At 40.8% G+C, this 15,185-nt stretch overlaps 1 protein-coding gene across 1 annotated transcript in view; it reads right to left on the reverse strand.

Moving 5' to 3' along the window:
- Positions 1-15,185, reverse strand: part of RSU1 (Ras suppressor protein 1) — a 212,290-nt gene that overhangs the window by 141,800 nt on the left and 55,305 nt on the right. Inside the window, exons 5-7 of the mRNA XM_002717423.5 lie at positions 14,555-14,673; positions 12,820-12,902; positions 12,428-12,542 (exon numbers count right to left, since the gene is read on the reverse strand). Coding sequence (XP_002717469.1) covers positions 12,428-12,542; positions 12,820-12,902; positions 14,555-14,673 — 317 coding nt within the window. The remainder of the gene's footprint in view (positions 1-12,427; positions 12,543-12,819; positions 12,903-14,554; positions 14,674-15,185) is intronic.

Here is a 15,185-nt window from a genome sequence, read left to right on the forward strand (position 1 = left end):
CTTTCAAATATTTTCTTCATGGGAGGCAAAGGTTATGGCAGTTTCCTTTCCCACTGTTCCCTCCAACCAACAGATGACAGGACTCCACTGGACACAGAATTTGATATGACAAGGGAGATTAGATGGGAGCTGACCAAGGTAATAGCGTCATTTTTTTTTAAAATACCAAATAGGAAAGGCAAAAGAGAGAGTACATTGCTATATTAAAATCACTAAATGTGATGTTGAGAATGAAGGGGGGCTTGTTCACCAATAACAAAATGTAGGTCACTGCCTAAAATTTTACAAAAGAACAAATGGCACAATTACATGTTTCTATGTACTGAGTAGTCAACATATGGAATACTTAGTTGAAAATGTAGATTTCTGATGTTGACAACATGGAGGACAAACATTCCCCACCTCACCACTTTTCCAGAAGAACTCACAAACATGCAATATCATTCACACCTGACTCAGTACAACAGTGCCTATTTTTTATATTAAAACAATATCATAGGGGCCGGCACTATGGCATAGCGGGTAAAGCCACTGCCTGCAGTGCTGGCATCCCATATGAGCGCAGGTTTGAGACCCGGCTGTTCCACTAATGATCCAGCTCTCTGCTATGGCCTGGGAAAGCAGTAGAAGATGGCCCAAGTCCTTGGGCCCCTGTCCCCGCATGGGAGACCTGGAAGAAGCTCCTGACTCCTGGCTTCAGATCGGCGCAGCTCCAGCTGTTGCAGCTAATTGGGGAGTCAATCAGCAGATGGAATAACTCTCTCTCTGCCTCTCCTCTCTCTGTGTAACTCTAACTTTCAACTAAATAAATAAATCTTTAAAAACCACAATATCATAAACAGGAAATGTTTTAAAAAGAGATACTATATAAATGTAAGATTTTATATATGTATCCAGGTGATAAGAACTATATTTACAGACATGCTTCTGAAATTAAAAAAAGTAAATAAATCTGGATTTTCAGTACTGTTGGCATTTCTCCCAGGGAAAGAAGACATTTAGTGTCCTATTAAATCAAAGGACATCCATGGCCAACAGTGGCGTGCTTTACCAGCCGTGTTAATACAGACTGATGCACATGTTCAATCACACCAAACCTGACACTGGGCTTCCTGAAATTTATACCGTTTTATGTGTTGCGGCAACTTCCCACCCCTTTTAAGGTAGTAATTCACCAGGTAGAAATATAATTCACTTATCATTTTAAAAGATCCATGCTTAAAACATTTTCCAGGGCTACAGGCCCACTGAAATAGAATATGTAAAATGGAACTTGTTAAAAATATCATGTAGAAGACTTGACAGGAGTCACCTTTGATTATCAACTAAGACCATGGGAATCAAAAGATATGACATATGATTTTTTGTGAAGTACAAAGGGGCTTCAAAAAGTTCATGGAAAATTTGTACTATCCTTTAATGCCATTTTTTATGAATTTTTTGAAGTCCCTTTGTATAGCTAAAGAAATATTAATACAAAAATAAAATGTATGAGCAGGCAATATAATCCAAAGTCAAAATTCAAAGTTGAGTAAAGCTGTTCCATTTCCTGTATTTTCTTTACTTTTCAAATACAATTAAGTGGTATATTTGCAGTCACTATAATCTGTCATCTTATGATAAATTATGTCTCTTGATATTGATAACATTTATGGATATACAATTGAGAAGAATACTTATTTTTTAAGGCAAAAGATCTACACTAAAAAATCAAATTCTGCCAATAATAACCCAGGTCGATAGTGTAGTTCTGGGAAAGTCACAATTCCCTTTGGTTTCATATTTAAAAAGAGGCCACAGAGCTCCACTTGCCTACATTACAGAACTGGGACCAAGTAAGTATATGACACTATTTTGAAAGTACAAGATTCTGTATAAAAACTATTTTTTATCCAGCTTAAAAGTAAATTCAAATACCTTAGTGCTAAATTGACAAATTCAGTTTTCTACATGTATAAGTGTCAGAATTTACAAGGCCATAAACAAAGTCCTCGCCACTTACGGTGGCAAGCACATCATGCCACCAAGCCATCTGGCAGGCATTTCAGACTACCAGTTAGTCTTCTAGGGTGTGTATCTTCACTAATTTCTAATCCAGAGAGTGCTCTTCTCATAAAATGTCATTTTGTATACAGACTAGTTTTTATTTAACTTTGGCCTAAAAAGAACATGAAACAAAAGCAGCCAATGATCCCACCCTTTGTTAACCTGCTGTTCTCATACATACACACTGTGGCATGATTCCAGAAACCACTCTGACTTCCTGTGTGTCCTCAGCAGGTTACTAATCTTCCCAGAGCCTCAACTCCCTCACCTGATAAAATGGGGAGAAAGGCCTCAACTTGCCCAGCTATTGTAATCTAAATGAGAAGATATCTATAAAATGCCTAACCGGACAGCTTACAGGCTCAATAAATGTTAAACCTTCTCCTCCTACATCTCTTTGGCTTCTTTGGATCAGTGCAGAAAAAGTAAAATAATAAAACAAAACAGGGGCAGACATTTGGTGCAACAGCTTACATCACTGCTTGGGACATGTACATCTATATTGGAGAGCCTGGGTGCAACCCCAGTTCTGCTTTAGATCCAGCTTCCTGCTAATGTGCCTGGGAGGCAGCAGATACAACCCCAATATTTGGGCTCCTACCACCCATGTAGGAAACTTGAACTGAATTCTGGGTTCCCAGTTCAAGCATGGCCAAACGCTGACTGTTGTGGGCAATTGAGTGAATGAGAAGATGGAAGATCTCGCTCTTTGTTTTTCAAGTAAAATAAAAATTTCTAAAAATAAAATAAAATTGTTAAGTCATAAATGATGTAACCAAACAAGTATGTGCTCTGACATCTCCTGGCTCCTTCCACTGGAGGAGCCTTCTGCCCACTTTCACCTCCTTCTCTGTGGTCTAGAAAACCTGCACCCATGTCTCCCAGCCTCTCTAAAGTTCCTTTGCCAGGCTCCACAACCACAATCATCCCTATACAGCCACTTCTCCTGAGGACTTCCTGTTGGACTGTCACAACCAAAATTATCACCGCTTTTCCTAAAGGGCAAAAGAGGAAAGGTATTACCAAACCCAACCCAACCCAAGGAGGGTAACAGCAAGAACCAGTGGAATGGGGCTCTTCTGCAGTGAACCTTCCTGTGTGTTTTGGGGTTGGTATTTCCCCCAAGAGACAGAAAACTGAGGCCAAGGAGTAAATTCAGGATTTGCAAATTTGATTGTGTAAGCAGCTAGTGAAATGAACGCAAGAGGGTAGAATAGAAACAGCAATGCAGGTGAGGGACTGGACAAACAGCACCTCCTGGGAAGTCTCAAACAGACATGCCTCACATTGTCTACAGCAGAATCTGGAACGAGATATATTCATTGTGTGATTTTAAATATGTATAAGAACATGTAGACCATTCCTCTCCTCTGTCAGCATTCCAGAAACCAAATTCTATAAATCTTCCAATCAGCCAGTGAATAAAAGGATAATTATGTTATATTTGTATATATTGAAAACTACTTTTTAAATAAAAAATATGTGAGCACACTGCAAAAAGTTCATGGAGAACAGAATTTTAAAAAGTAAGTTCATTTTAGTGCAAAAAATTGAAATGCATGTGTAGTTTTCCATAACATGGATTTTCCATGAATGTTCTGAAGATCCTTCATGTGCATGAACTTTGAACTTTGTTGTTGCAAACTAAACTTATCTTTTAACTCCGTTTTCCACAAACTTTTAGAAGTACCATCATATAAAACACTTTTTAATCATTTTTTAAGATTTATTATTTTATTTATTTGAAAGAGTTACTGAGAGAGAGAGAGATCTTCCATCCACTGGTTCACTCCCCAAATGGCTGCAATGGCCAGAGCTGAGCTGATCCGAAGGCAGGAGCCAGGAGCTTATTCCAGATCTCCCATGTGGGTACAGGGGCCCAAGGACTTGGGCCATCCTCTGCTGCTTTCCTAGGTGCATTAGCAGGAAGCTGGTTCAGAAATAGAGCAGCCAGGACTCAAACCGGTGCCCATATGGGATACCAGCAAGCAGGCTGGGGCTTTAACCCTGTGTCACAGCACCAGCCCTTTAATTGTTTTTTTTGTTTGTTTGTTTGTTTGTTTGTTTTAAAGATGTATTTAGTCATTTGAAAGGCAGAGCAACAGAGTGAGAGAGTGAGATTTTCCATCTGCTTGTTCACTCACCAAATGGTCACAATGGCCAGAGCTGGACCAGTCCAAAGCCAGGAGCCAGAAGTTTCTTCCAGGTCTCCCATGTGGGTTCCAGGGGCCTAATCACTTGGGCCATCCTCAGCTGCTTCCCCAGGCACATCAGAAGGGAGCTGGATTGGAAGTGGAGAAGCAGCTCCTATGGGATGCTGGTGCTGAAGGTGGTGGCTTTACCCAACACTCTTTAAGCTTGTTACAAAATTTCTTCATTTTCCTTTAACTATGATCCATAAGCAGTCAAAGTATCTCTGGTAGGTATCTTGGTGAACTACAAATTACACATGAGGTAGAAAATGGCCAGCTATTACTCAGCAACGGTCAGTGATTAGCACACGGGTCAGTCTTTCTCACTCAAGGTCACTCATCTGGCAATGCAGAGACAGGCAAGCCAATTCACTGACTGTGCTCTCAACTGTGTTGTCCCATGTCATAACTTCATTTCCAAGGCTACAATGGACAAGACTATTAAATACCAAGAAGAAAGAAGTACAGAAAATGGAAAATTCAGTAGTACTACTTATCAGCCTAACTAAGAGACAGCTCATGACACAGCTCTACTTTTCATAAGCAACAGGATACAGGAAGAAAAAAAATCAAATTTTTTTTTTGACAGGCAGAGTGGACAGTGAGAGAGAGAGCGACAGAGAGAAAGGTCTTCCTTTTCCGTTGGTTCACCCCCTAATGGCCGCTGTGGCCGGCGCACCGCGCTAATCCGAAGCCAGGAGCCAGGTGCTTCTCCTGGTCTCCCACATGGGTGCAGAGCCCAAGGACCTGGGCCATCCTCCACTGCACTCCTGGGCCACAGCAGAGAGCTGGCCTGGAACAGGGGCAACCAGGACAGAATCTGGCGCCCTGACCAGGACTAGAACCCGGGGTGCCGGCGCCGCAGGTGGAGGATTAGCCTAGAGAGCCGCGGCACCGGCTGAAAAAAAAACCAATTCTGACAACAATATGAAGATACCTTGGACTGTGCAGAAAATTACCCAGAACAGAGAATCTACATTAGACTAAAAAATTTTAAAACTTAACTTATATTCTTGGAGTCTGATTATTCAAGATATGGCTAATAATTGGCTTACATTTTAAGGAAAGCATTCCGATTTCAGAGGATGGCTCAACCAGCTTGTCCAATTCCAGAAAATACTTCACACAATGTAAGAAGGTCAATTTATATTGTGTGTTTTAAACACAAAATAAATTACTAATATGGAGAGAACTTACAAAAGAATTACAAGGTCTGCATATGTCAGGGATATTACAAAATGAAAATCAGCTCCGAACAATGATTATCATGAGCTCTGGGAGAAGAAAAAAATCATCAAGGAAAGCAGCACTATCACAAATGCTAAGCTAAGACAATAAGAATGAACCAAATGGCAAACAAAGTTGCCACTTGCAGAGAGGCAGCTTAAGACTGGAACACAGGATGCAAGAGTGAGTCTAAGGAGTGTGAGTACTGCAAAATATCCAACACTTGGATACAGCTAATAGGCACACAAAGAAGGTCAAAAACAGAAGAATGAATGAAGCAAATAATGGTCCAACCAAAAAGCTAACCAGAGCTTTCTGGGTAGGATTAGGTGACCTTGCTCCCAACCTCAATATAAAACTCACAAAAAGGACATCAACTTGAAAATCACCTTTGAAACTGTAAGCTTGCGACAGTGATTGTGGTGGGATAAGTGCCGTGGATCACTGGATCTCCTGTCCACACCTAGCATTTGCCATGCAGGGTAAAGCCATTTGATCTTTGCTTCTCCTTCATGTTCCCTCACTCATCTCTTCCAACGGCTCCATGACACTCAGCTTTCATACAAGAGGACAGTTCAAAACCTTTCTTTGAGCCACAGAATAAAGGAACCAATCACACTCTGTGAGGGAGACTGTGGTGGCTGACTCTACTCTGTCACTCTTTCTCACTAAGATCTCAGCAACTACCAGCCTTTAAGTAGTCAGAGTTTGCTAGAATGAAAATCCACTGTGCGTGCATGTGTGTGTTCACCGACTAACATATTCAGAGCAGTTCTACTTTTTCCTGATGCAGGATAAATGCTTCGTGTGGATTATCCTTTTGGTATTCAATACAATAAGGGGATATCAGGTACAGGAAACAAAACAAATTGGTCAAAGTCGCAGAGTAAGGAACTGGGACAGAAAGATCTGAACTCCAGCTCAGTGATGAAGACCCAAAGAACTTTAGTACTCTAAGGTTTACATTAAAATAATGCTTCTAAAAAACTTTTCATTTCTATAAAGGGAACAAATTTCATGTATTTCATATATACAGTTCTTTTTAAAAAAATATTTATTTATTTGAAAGTCAGAGTTAAAGAGAGAGGTCTTCCATCTGCTGGTTCACTCGCCAGATGGCTACAATGGCTGGAGCCACATCGATCTGAAGCCAGGAGCCAGAAGCCTCTTCCAGGTCTCCCACGTGGGTGCAGGGGCCCAAGGACTCAGGCCATCTTCCACTGCTTTCCCAGGTCACAGCAGAGAGCTGGATCAGAAGTGGAGTAGCAAGGACTCAAACCAGCGCCCATATGGGATGTTGGCACTGCAGGTGGTGGCCTCCCCCACTATGCCACAGCACCGGCCCCCATATATACAGTTTTAAGAGCATAATACTTCCCATTCTACCTACCTCCCCTCCTTCACTCCTACTCTCCCTCCTCCTTCCTTTCTTATTTTTCTTTTAATTTTTGCAATGACATACTTTCAATTTACTTTATAATCACAAAGTTAACCCTCCACTAAATAAAGAATTACCTCTGGATAAAATATTTGAGAATCAGCCAACAGAATGGCAGTAACTCATGAGAAGATAAACAAGAATCTAATAATCAGGGACTTAATTGACAAAACAAAGAATAGCACATTTCCTTCTTGCCTACCTCAGTAAGGAAAATGGTTTTCTTTAGCTTCTCAATGTACACACACACACACACACACACACAAAGAGGATTAAGAGATGAAACAGAACAGATTTTAATTCTGCTCATTCTAGAGAATGTAAATGGGAGAAAATTCTCAATTCATGACAGCACGTTCTGTCTGAAATGAATCAATATTTGTTTCTCCCCTTTGCAAGTAAGCTAGAAAGAACACATGTGCTTCTCACAGTTAGTATACTTTTTTAAAAGTTGCTATAGATCACCAGCATGTAAGTAGGGCACTAAGCCAGCTAGTTCCAGGTAGATGTAGCATTATAGACATCACCCATCCCATAGGCTGCTTAACTGATGCACTGAGGTCTAAAACACTTCACTGTGTTGGTTCCTAGCTGACCAATGTGATTTTCCTCTCCAAAGACAATTATTTGGGAGACAAATGCAGGTGAAGGAATCCCAGGGCACTCTAGAAATCAAGAAACCAGAAATGATTCTATCAAGAACAAACAGCAAAAACCATGGAACACTCAAAACATAAAACTCAAATCTTTGGCTCACAAGACAACTGTCCAATATGAATGCAAACATGCCAAGGTGAAAGAGAACACAGCTCATTACCGCCAGATACAGCTGTTGGCCCTGAAATCACCTTCACAGGGTTTATGCTGGGGCTGTTTACCTATTGTGAGGATTGGTCTTTATCTGCATTTCCCTCCTCTCCTACTGCTGCGGGCCTTTTAACCTCTACACTGATTAATTCTGCTGCAGATGTTTGCCTGGGAGCCAGTCCTCCTCACAATGTCCTCAATCCTTTCGGCTTTGATGTGTAGGAACCAAAGTGCTTCATGGTTCCATTTCCACACTCTACAGTCACAGCTAAGAGATCTCGTCCAATCTGTGACACTGATTTCAGGATGATAGTGCTTGGAACTATGTTCACATATGTAGCCCAGTCCTTGCTCCTGAATTCCAGCTTCTAGTATCCTGTTGCCTTCTTAGACAGAATTCCAAAGGCATCTGGAACTTAAGACACCCAAAACTCAGTTCATGACTATCTCTTCTCTTCCCCTGTCCCTGTCTTCCTAACCTAGTCTTCCCCATCCTTCCAACTGTTCAGGCTCAAAACCTCACCATCAACCTTGACTCTCACTCTCATGTGGAGAACATCACCAGCCAGAATCTGACCATGCCTTCTACCACCACCACTAGCACCTGGTTGAAGCCAGCATTTATTCTCACCTGGATTGTTAGTCTCCTGTCTGGACGCTATGCTTCTATCCTCATCCCTGACCCCCTTCTGCCTATTAATAGAGCAGCCAAAGGATTTCTTTGAAAAGTCAGTCAACTATGTCATACCTTTGCTAAATATCCTCAATATCTTCCTTTTGTATTAGCTTCCCATTGCTGTCACAACACACACACAGTGGCTTAGAACATTAGAAATCTAGTCCCTGACTGTCTGGAGGTAGCAAGTCTGAAATTGGAGGTTGCAAGGTGCCAGCAGGACTGCATTCATTCTGAAAGCCTCAGGGAAGAAACCTGTTTCCATGCCTTTTGAGGCTTGGCTTAGCGCCTCTTTCACATGTGACTCCAACCTCGCTTCTGTCACCACATCTCCTATAACCCTTACCCCTCCTGCTTCTCTATTATAAGGACCCTTATGGGGGCTGGCACTGTGGCACAGCAGGTGAACACCCTGGCCTAAGGCGCTGGCATCCCATATGGGTACTGGTTCTAGTCCCAGCTGCTCCTCTTCCGATCCAACTCTCTGGTACAGCCTGGGAAAGCAGTAGAAGATGGCCCACGTCCTTGGGCCCCTGCACCCACATGGGAGACCCAAAAGAAGCTCCTGGCTCCTGGCTTCAGATCCATGCAGCTCCGGCCGTTGAGGCTAATTGGGGAGTGAACCATCGGGTGGAAGACCTCTCTGCTTCTCTTCTCTCTGTGTAACTTTCTGACTTTCGAATAAATAAATAAAATCTTTTTTTTTTAAAAAAAGGACCCTTATGATGACACGGGTCTCATCTCCCCACTCAAGATTCTGAATCACATTGGCATATACAGTAAAAAACTTACAAATTCTGGTGATTGGGATGGGGACACCTATGGGGGTTCATCTCATTCAGAGTGAAAGTCAAAGCTGTGACAGTGCCCCACCAGTTCCCAACTGAACTGTCCCCACTTCCTTCTTGAGTTCCTGTCTTACACCTTTCCCCCTCGTCACTCCATGCCAATCTTTCTGCTGCTCCTCAATACACAAGCCCATCTCAGGACCTTTCCTACTGCTATCCCCTCTACCAGGAGAGCTCCCTCCTTTAGGTCTCTTGTCGAAATGGCACCACCTTATGAATGAGGCTGTCTCTGCTCACCCTTCCTGCAGCTTAGAACTGCACACCACGAGGCATGATGATATCTATCTATCATCTATCTATCTTCTATCATACCAAACTAGAATGTCACCTCTGTAAGAGGTGTTCTGTTTCTTGTCACAATTCCTAGCACATATATGAAGCACGGTTCAATAAACAGTTGCTGAATAAATGAATTTTACTTTACTGGAAAAGTAAGTTCCTTGGAGCCAAGAACTGGTCTAAGGAGGCATCTTAGTAAATGTTTGAAGAATGAATAAATAAATGGGTGAGTGACAAACCCAATTTACATCTAATTTTCTTTCCTTTTTTTTTTTTTTTTTTTTTTTTAATTTGCCAGGTAGAGTTACAGACAGTGAGAGAGAGATAGAGAGAAAGGTCTTCCTTCGTTGGTTCACTCCCCTAATGGCCGCTATGCGCTATGGCCGGAGCTGCACCAATCCAAAGCCAGGAGCCAGGTGCTTCTTCCTGGTCTCCCATGTGGGTGCAGGGACCCAAGCACTTGGGCCATCCTCTGCTGCCCTCCCGGGCCACAGCAGAGAGCTGGACTGGAAAAGGAGCAACCGGGACAGAATCCGGCGCCCCAACCTGGACTAGAACCTGGGGTGCTGGCGCCACAGGCGGAGGATTAGCCAAGTCATCCACAGCGCCAGCCTACATCTAATTTTCTAAAGCTATGTGAACTAATATGAAACCACACGCTTTATTGTTTAGGAACTAGAAATATTTTAAATAACATACCCAAGGATGTACAAAGAAAGGAAAATAATATGATTACATATTAAAACTCTAGCCCCTGACTTTATTTTTCTGTGTTCCTGTGTGCTTTTAGATGTGTCAAGTCAGAACTCATCTGGATTTCCTTGCTTGGCTTAAACACTCTTACCATCAAGGTTTCAAGTTCAAAGACTCTGGCTTCATTTTGAAAGAAAATTTCATAGAAATCTCAAAAGCTTTATACTGTATATTCATATAGGTAAAAAATTAATAGAGTAGGGAAATCCATCATCCACACTTAAAAATGTATCCAGCAGCAAACCTGCAGCCACTGGATCCTGCAGGAACATAATAAACAGCAGGTGTATCAGTGCCCAGAACTGCTTATCAGCCAGTCAGAAACAGCCTATAGATACAGTCACCTAAGATACTACACACACACATACATATACACACACACACACACAAGACATCCCCACTGTGGTGCAGGAGCCACAGAACAGCACAACTGGCTTGGAATGGAACAGAAGCCATCTCAGCATCATCTTTGGAAAGTGATATCCTAGCCTTGCTCACACACCAGCAGGGTCCACCATGCAAGGAGACACACTGTACCATCTCCACTCCTGCCACCATGTTGGAAAGGTGGGCAGGCGTTGTGTTTCGCTGAAACCTACCAATCACATTTTTAGGAATCCTCTAAAAAACTGGCTTATCAATGGGAAGGGGTATACCACAGTGGTCAGGAATGTGGGCAAGGAGGGCGGACTGTCAAGTTCAGATCTCACATGTAAACTCAGAAGCTGTGTCCCCATGGGTGCGCCTCCAAGCCCATAAAAAGTCTGCTTACTGGTCCCATGACACTTCTGAGAGATATTGCAGAAAAAATACCTATCATTGTGCCTTGGAACATGAGGTCTTAGTACCATTAATATACAGGTATTAATATACATTATATATTATAATATATTATTAATGTATATTAATGCACTACATTAATATATACATTAATATAACAGATATTATTATATTACTGTCTCATCTATTATTCTTGACTTTTTAACAAGCTACTATTCAAAAACAAATAATACATTCGCTTCATCTTGAGTTTAGATTTGTAACAGAGACTTTGAGGGGTTACCATTTGCTTCCAACTGAGTGTTTGTCTGAAAGGGAAAACCCACCAGAGAAATGTGAAGACTACGTTTCTCCAGGCACAGCTAGCAAAAACACTGAAAGACTTTTCCTTTTATTCTATTCCTGAATAAAAATATATACTTTACTATTGGAGAGCTTAAAAGAAATGTCAGAGAAATATGACTACATACAGTATTTAAATAACAGAAGTGATGTAAGTTTTTAAAATGTATACACAGGCATATGTAGATTCTGGAAGGTATTTTTCTAACAAATTACTAACTGATAATAACTGTTTAATATTCTGCATTGCCTCATTGCTTGAAAAGTGAAACAGCAACAAAGACACATGTATTTTTCCATTTCTACCAACCACACTAACCAAAGGCACAGGTGAGAGGCATTAAATGGACTTTATCAAACTACGTGAGAATTTGTCTTACGCATGGAGGAATTGACTCATAGGGTTGGGATGGGGACAGGCACTTGTATTTGGCAAAAGCTCCCCAAGTATCACTAATGCTAACACCTGTGGCTAACAATCACTGTACAAAATCTGTTCTTTGACAAGAAGTTATTTGTCTCAAAATTTTTTTTGCAAAAGAGTTTTTCTTGATCCTGTACCCAGCTCCCAAAGTCAAAAAACTTAACCCTTGTAGCTCAATGAAGAGAAGATGTAGAGTTACTCCTCAGTCCTTAAAATCATAGAATAAAGCCCTCTGGACTCTGAACACCAGCAGAGAACTAACCTAAATGGGACAACTGGAGGTCAAGTTTCCCATTTGTCCCAGGAAATCAGGGGACTGCTTTTTCTTCATGAAGTGCTAGGCAACGGAACTGAGCAGGGAGCTGGGCTGGGCAGCTTTCAGCTGCAGTTTCTGAGATGCTGGATGCACAACTGCAGAACCCAGCACCCAGGCAGGTCAAAGGCAAAACAACTGAATGCTGGTCCATGACAAACGCTCTTAAAATGATCAGAATCGGATGCCTAGGTGGAGGGTATGTGCCAGGACGAGGAGAGAGCTTGTCACAATCACTGCACTTGGATGATCATCATTAATTACACCCAGACCTAAGATCATTCACCGGCAGCCAGCCTTACCTAATTCTGGGGGCAGAACAGTCAGGCGGTTCCCCTGAATGTGGAGTTCCTTAAGCTGCGTAAGTTCCCCGATTTCTTTAGGCAGCGAGATCAGGTCGTTATCCCTAAGGCTGAGCTGAATACAAGAAAAGAAGGAGTTGTCAAAACAATTTCACATAAAGAGGTGCTCAACAGAAACTCCCGTCCTCTCCCTAGCCCTCTCCTCTGCCTCTTCGGAGGCTCAAGCCTTTCAATTTATTTACAAGTGTCTGCGGCTAAACAAGAAGCAGTAGCAGGAGTTGTGGTTTATTCCTGCAAAACCAACCTTACTCCTGCCCAAATTGACTTGATTCTACTCCTACAAGGGCTGTAGAAGTGAATTGATTTTCTAAGAATTTAGATAAATTACTTACTATCTGCAACTTTGTGAGCTTCCCAATATCTGCTGGCAGGATTTCAAAATCGTTGTCACTTAGATAGAGTGCACGCAGGGTGGCTGCAAATTAAACAGCAATATATAAACAGGGTGGCATGGAACCCAACCATTTGAGGTCTGATCAATACTAGGGAGTCAGCTTTGATTAATAACCCTGGCTTGGTGAAAAGCCTCTGACATACCTAGGGCTCACAATAATAACAAGCAGGTCAAACTTAGATTTACTGGCTTATTGTGTTGCTGGTATAGCCAGGAAAACATCTATATCCAGGAGGACTGACACAATTAACAACCATGGGCAGCGGCAGTTTTTGGCAAAGAGTTTGAACGCATTTTAAGAAAAGATGGCTACTTTTCCCTATTACTTCGCATTCACATCTCTGACTCCATTTGCATTCACAAATCTTACAGCAGTCCCTACAGCAAAAGGGCTCTTTCATGTAAACAGAACTATGTTAAAATAAAACTTTCTTATGTATACAGAACCAGTGTTAGAACTAAATATATAAATGAAAAGTTTTGCTGGGTGCTTATTTAAGCCATCCTCACAGTCCAACATTTCTGTAAACAGATTAATTATTATTATATAATTCTACAGCCTTAATGACAAAATATATTAAGACAAAGGGAATAAAATAATGGTATCAGGTAAACAGAGTAAAGCCAAAGTTCAGCAGAATATAAGGAGTCACTTTGTTCAAAACATTATGTGTTACTAACATGATCTCAACCTGCTGGTGGGGGGGCAGAACATTGATCTCAACCCAAAATGGGAAGTAAAAGTAGTTGTATACTTTTGTTTAATTTGTTTACAGATATTTAAGTAATTCTGCTGGTTGAAAATTCAACACAGCTGTATGTAATATACATAGCAAAGGCAGTTTTTATACTATGGCTCAAGAAAATATTTTAGAGTTGGTTTCATATGCTTGACAAAGTCTGGGAGAGATAACAGACACAGGTTAAAAACATAGGTACAGAGAGAATGTACTCAGATAAAAATTACACAGGTAATTTTAGAGACTAGCTCAGAAAATTAGAAATTTCTAGATGTCATATACGTCACTATTTAGAGAAGTAGAATATTCATTTAAAAGAATTAACTCTTTCTGAAATATCTCATGAATTCCTGGAAAATTAGTTATTCTTAATGATGAGGAGCATCAACAGCAAGACATTCACTTGCCCATGAATGATGAAGTGTGTTCTTTTTATTTTTTGAATCGTGTCCTGGACAATATAGACTAAATCAATGAGAGTACTTATATACTTAAAATAAGAATCTTGACTAGAAAATTTTTAAAATTCCAATAGCAGTTTATTAATGGATAGTTTTATAATTAATTGATTATAATATCTCAGGGCCAATCTACAAAGCTTTTTAGCAACATGGGAAAGCTTCTTTTTGGCATGCTCTTTAAAAAGAAAGTCAAGTTTCTTAACTAAATGTGAGACTTGCTCTCATTTAGATACATAATCTCCCACAGAAAGTGAGTATGACATTACTAAGTCCACTTCAGCCCCATGGTGTCACACACCCATATATCAAACATACATACTGCTGAGCTATGAAGGAATATTCAAATGGAAGCTGTGAAGAAAAAAATATATATCCAATCATTTCTCTTAGCGTTTGGGCCTGGCAAATAAATTTCACTCTTAGAACGCAAAGTACCACGTTAAAGAGATTTATAGAATTAAAAGTTTCTTACTAAGGTAGAAGAAGTTTCCAGGAAGAGAATTTTCATTCAAGTTGTTGTAAGTCAAGTCCAGGACTTCAAGAGCTGGTAGGGAGCCAAATCCTCGAGGCAGAGTATTCAGCCTATTCATGCTGTTGTTGGGGGGAAAAGCCGGTCATCACACACAAAATATATACTGGGATCACCTCTATCTCATGGGCGGAATACATAACACAGTGCTTTGTGACTGTAGAGTTACTTTGTGTGAAATTTTTAAACTTTTATTTTAATTGGCAAGTCTAAATTGTATATATGAATGGTATGCAATATAGCATTTTGATTTATATATACATTGTGGAGAGGCTAAATCAAACCTAACATTTGTATTACCTCATATATTTGATCATGTTCTGGTGGTGAGGACACTTAAAATCCACTCTCTTTAGAAAGACAACATATATTGTTATTAACTATAAATATGGTGACCACGATGTACAAAATGAGGGTACTTCAAAAAGTTTATGGATAAGTTTACAGACATTGGTCTAGAAGATAAGAAGGCTTCCATTTTGTACATCAAAGTGGATGATTTCGATTCCCAGCTCCGGCTGCTGACTTCAGCTTCCTGCTAATGCAGATCCTGGGAGGCAGCAGTGATGGCTCA

This window comes from Oryctolagus cuniculus, chromosome 13 (assembly GCF_964237555.1).
Source record: "Oryctolagus cuniculus chromosome 13, mOryCun1.1, whole genome shotgun sequence".
In the NCBI taxonomy this organism is placed as follows: Eukaryota; Metazoa; Chordata; class Mammalia; order Lagomorpha; family Leporidae; genus Oryctolagus; species Oryctolagus cuniculus.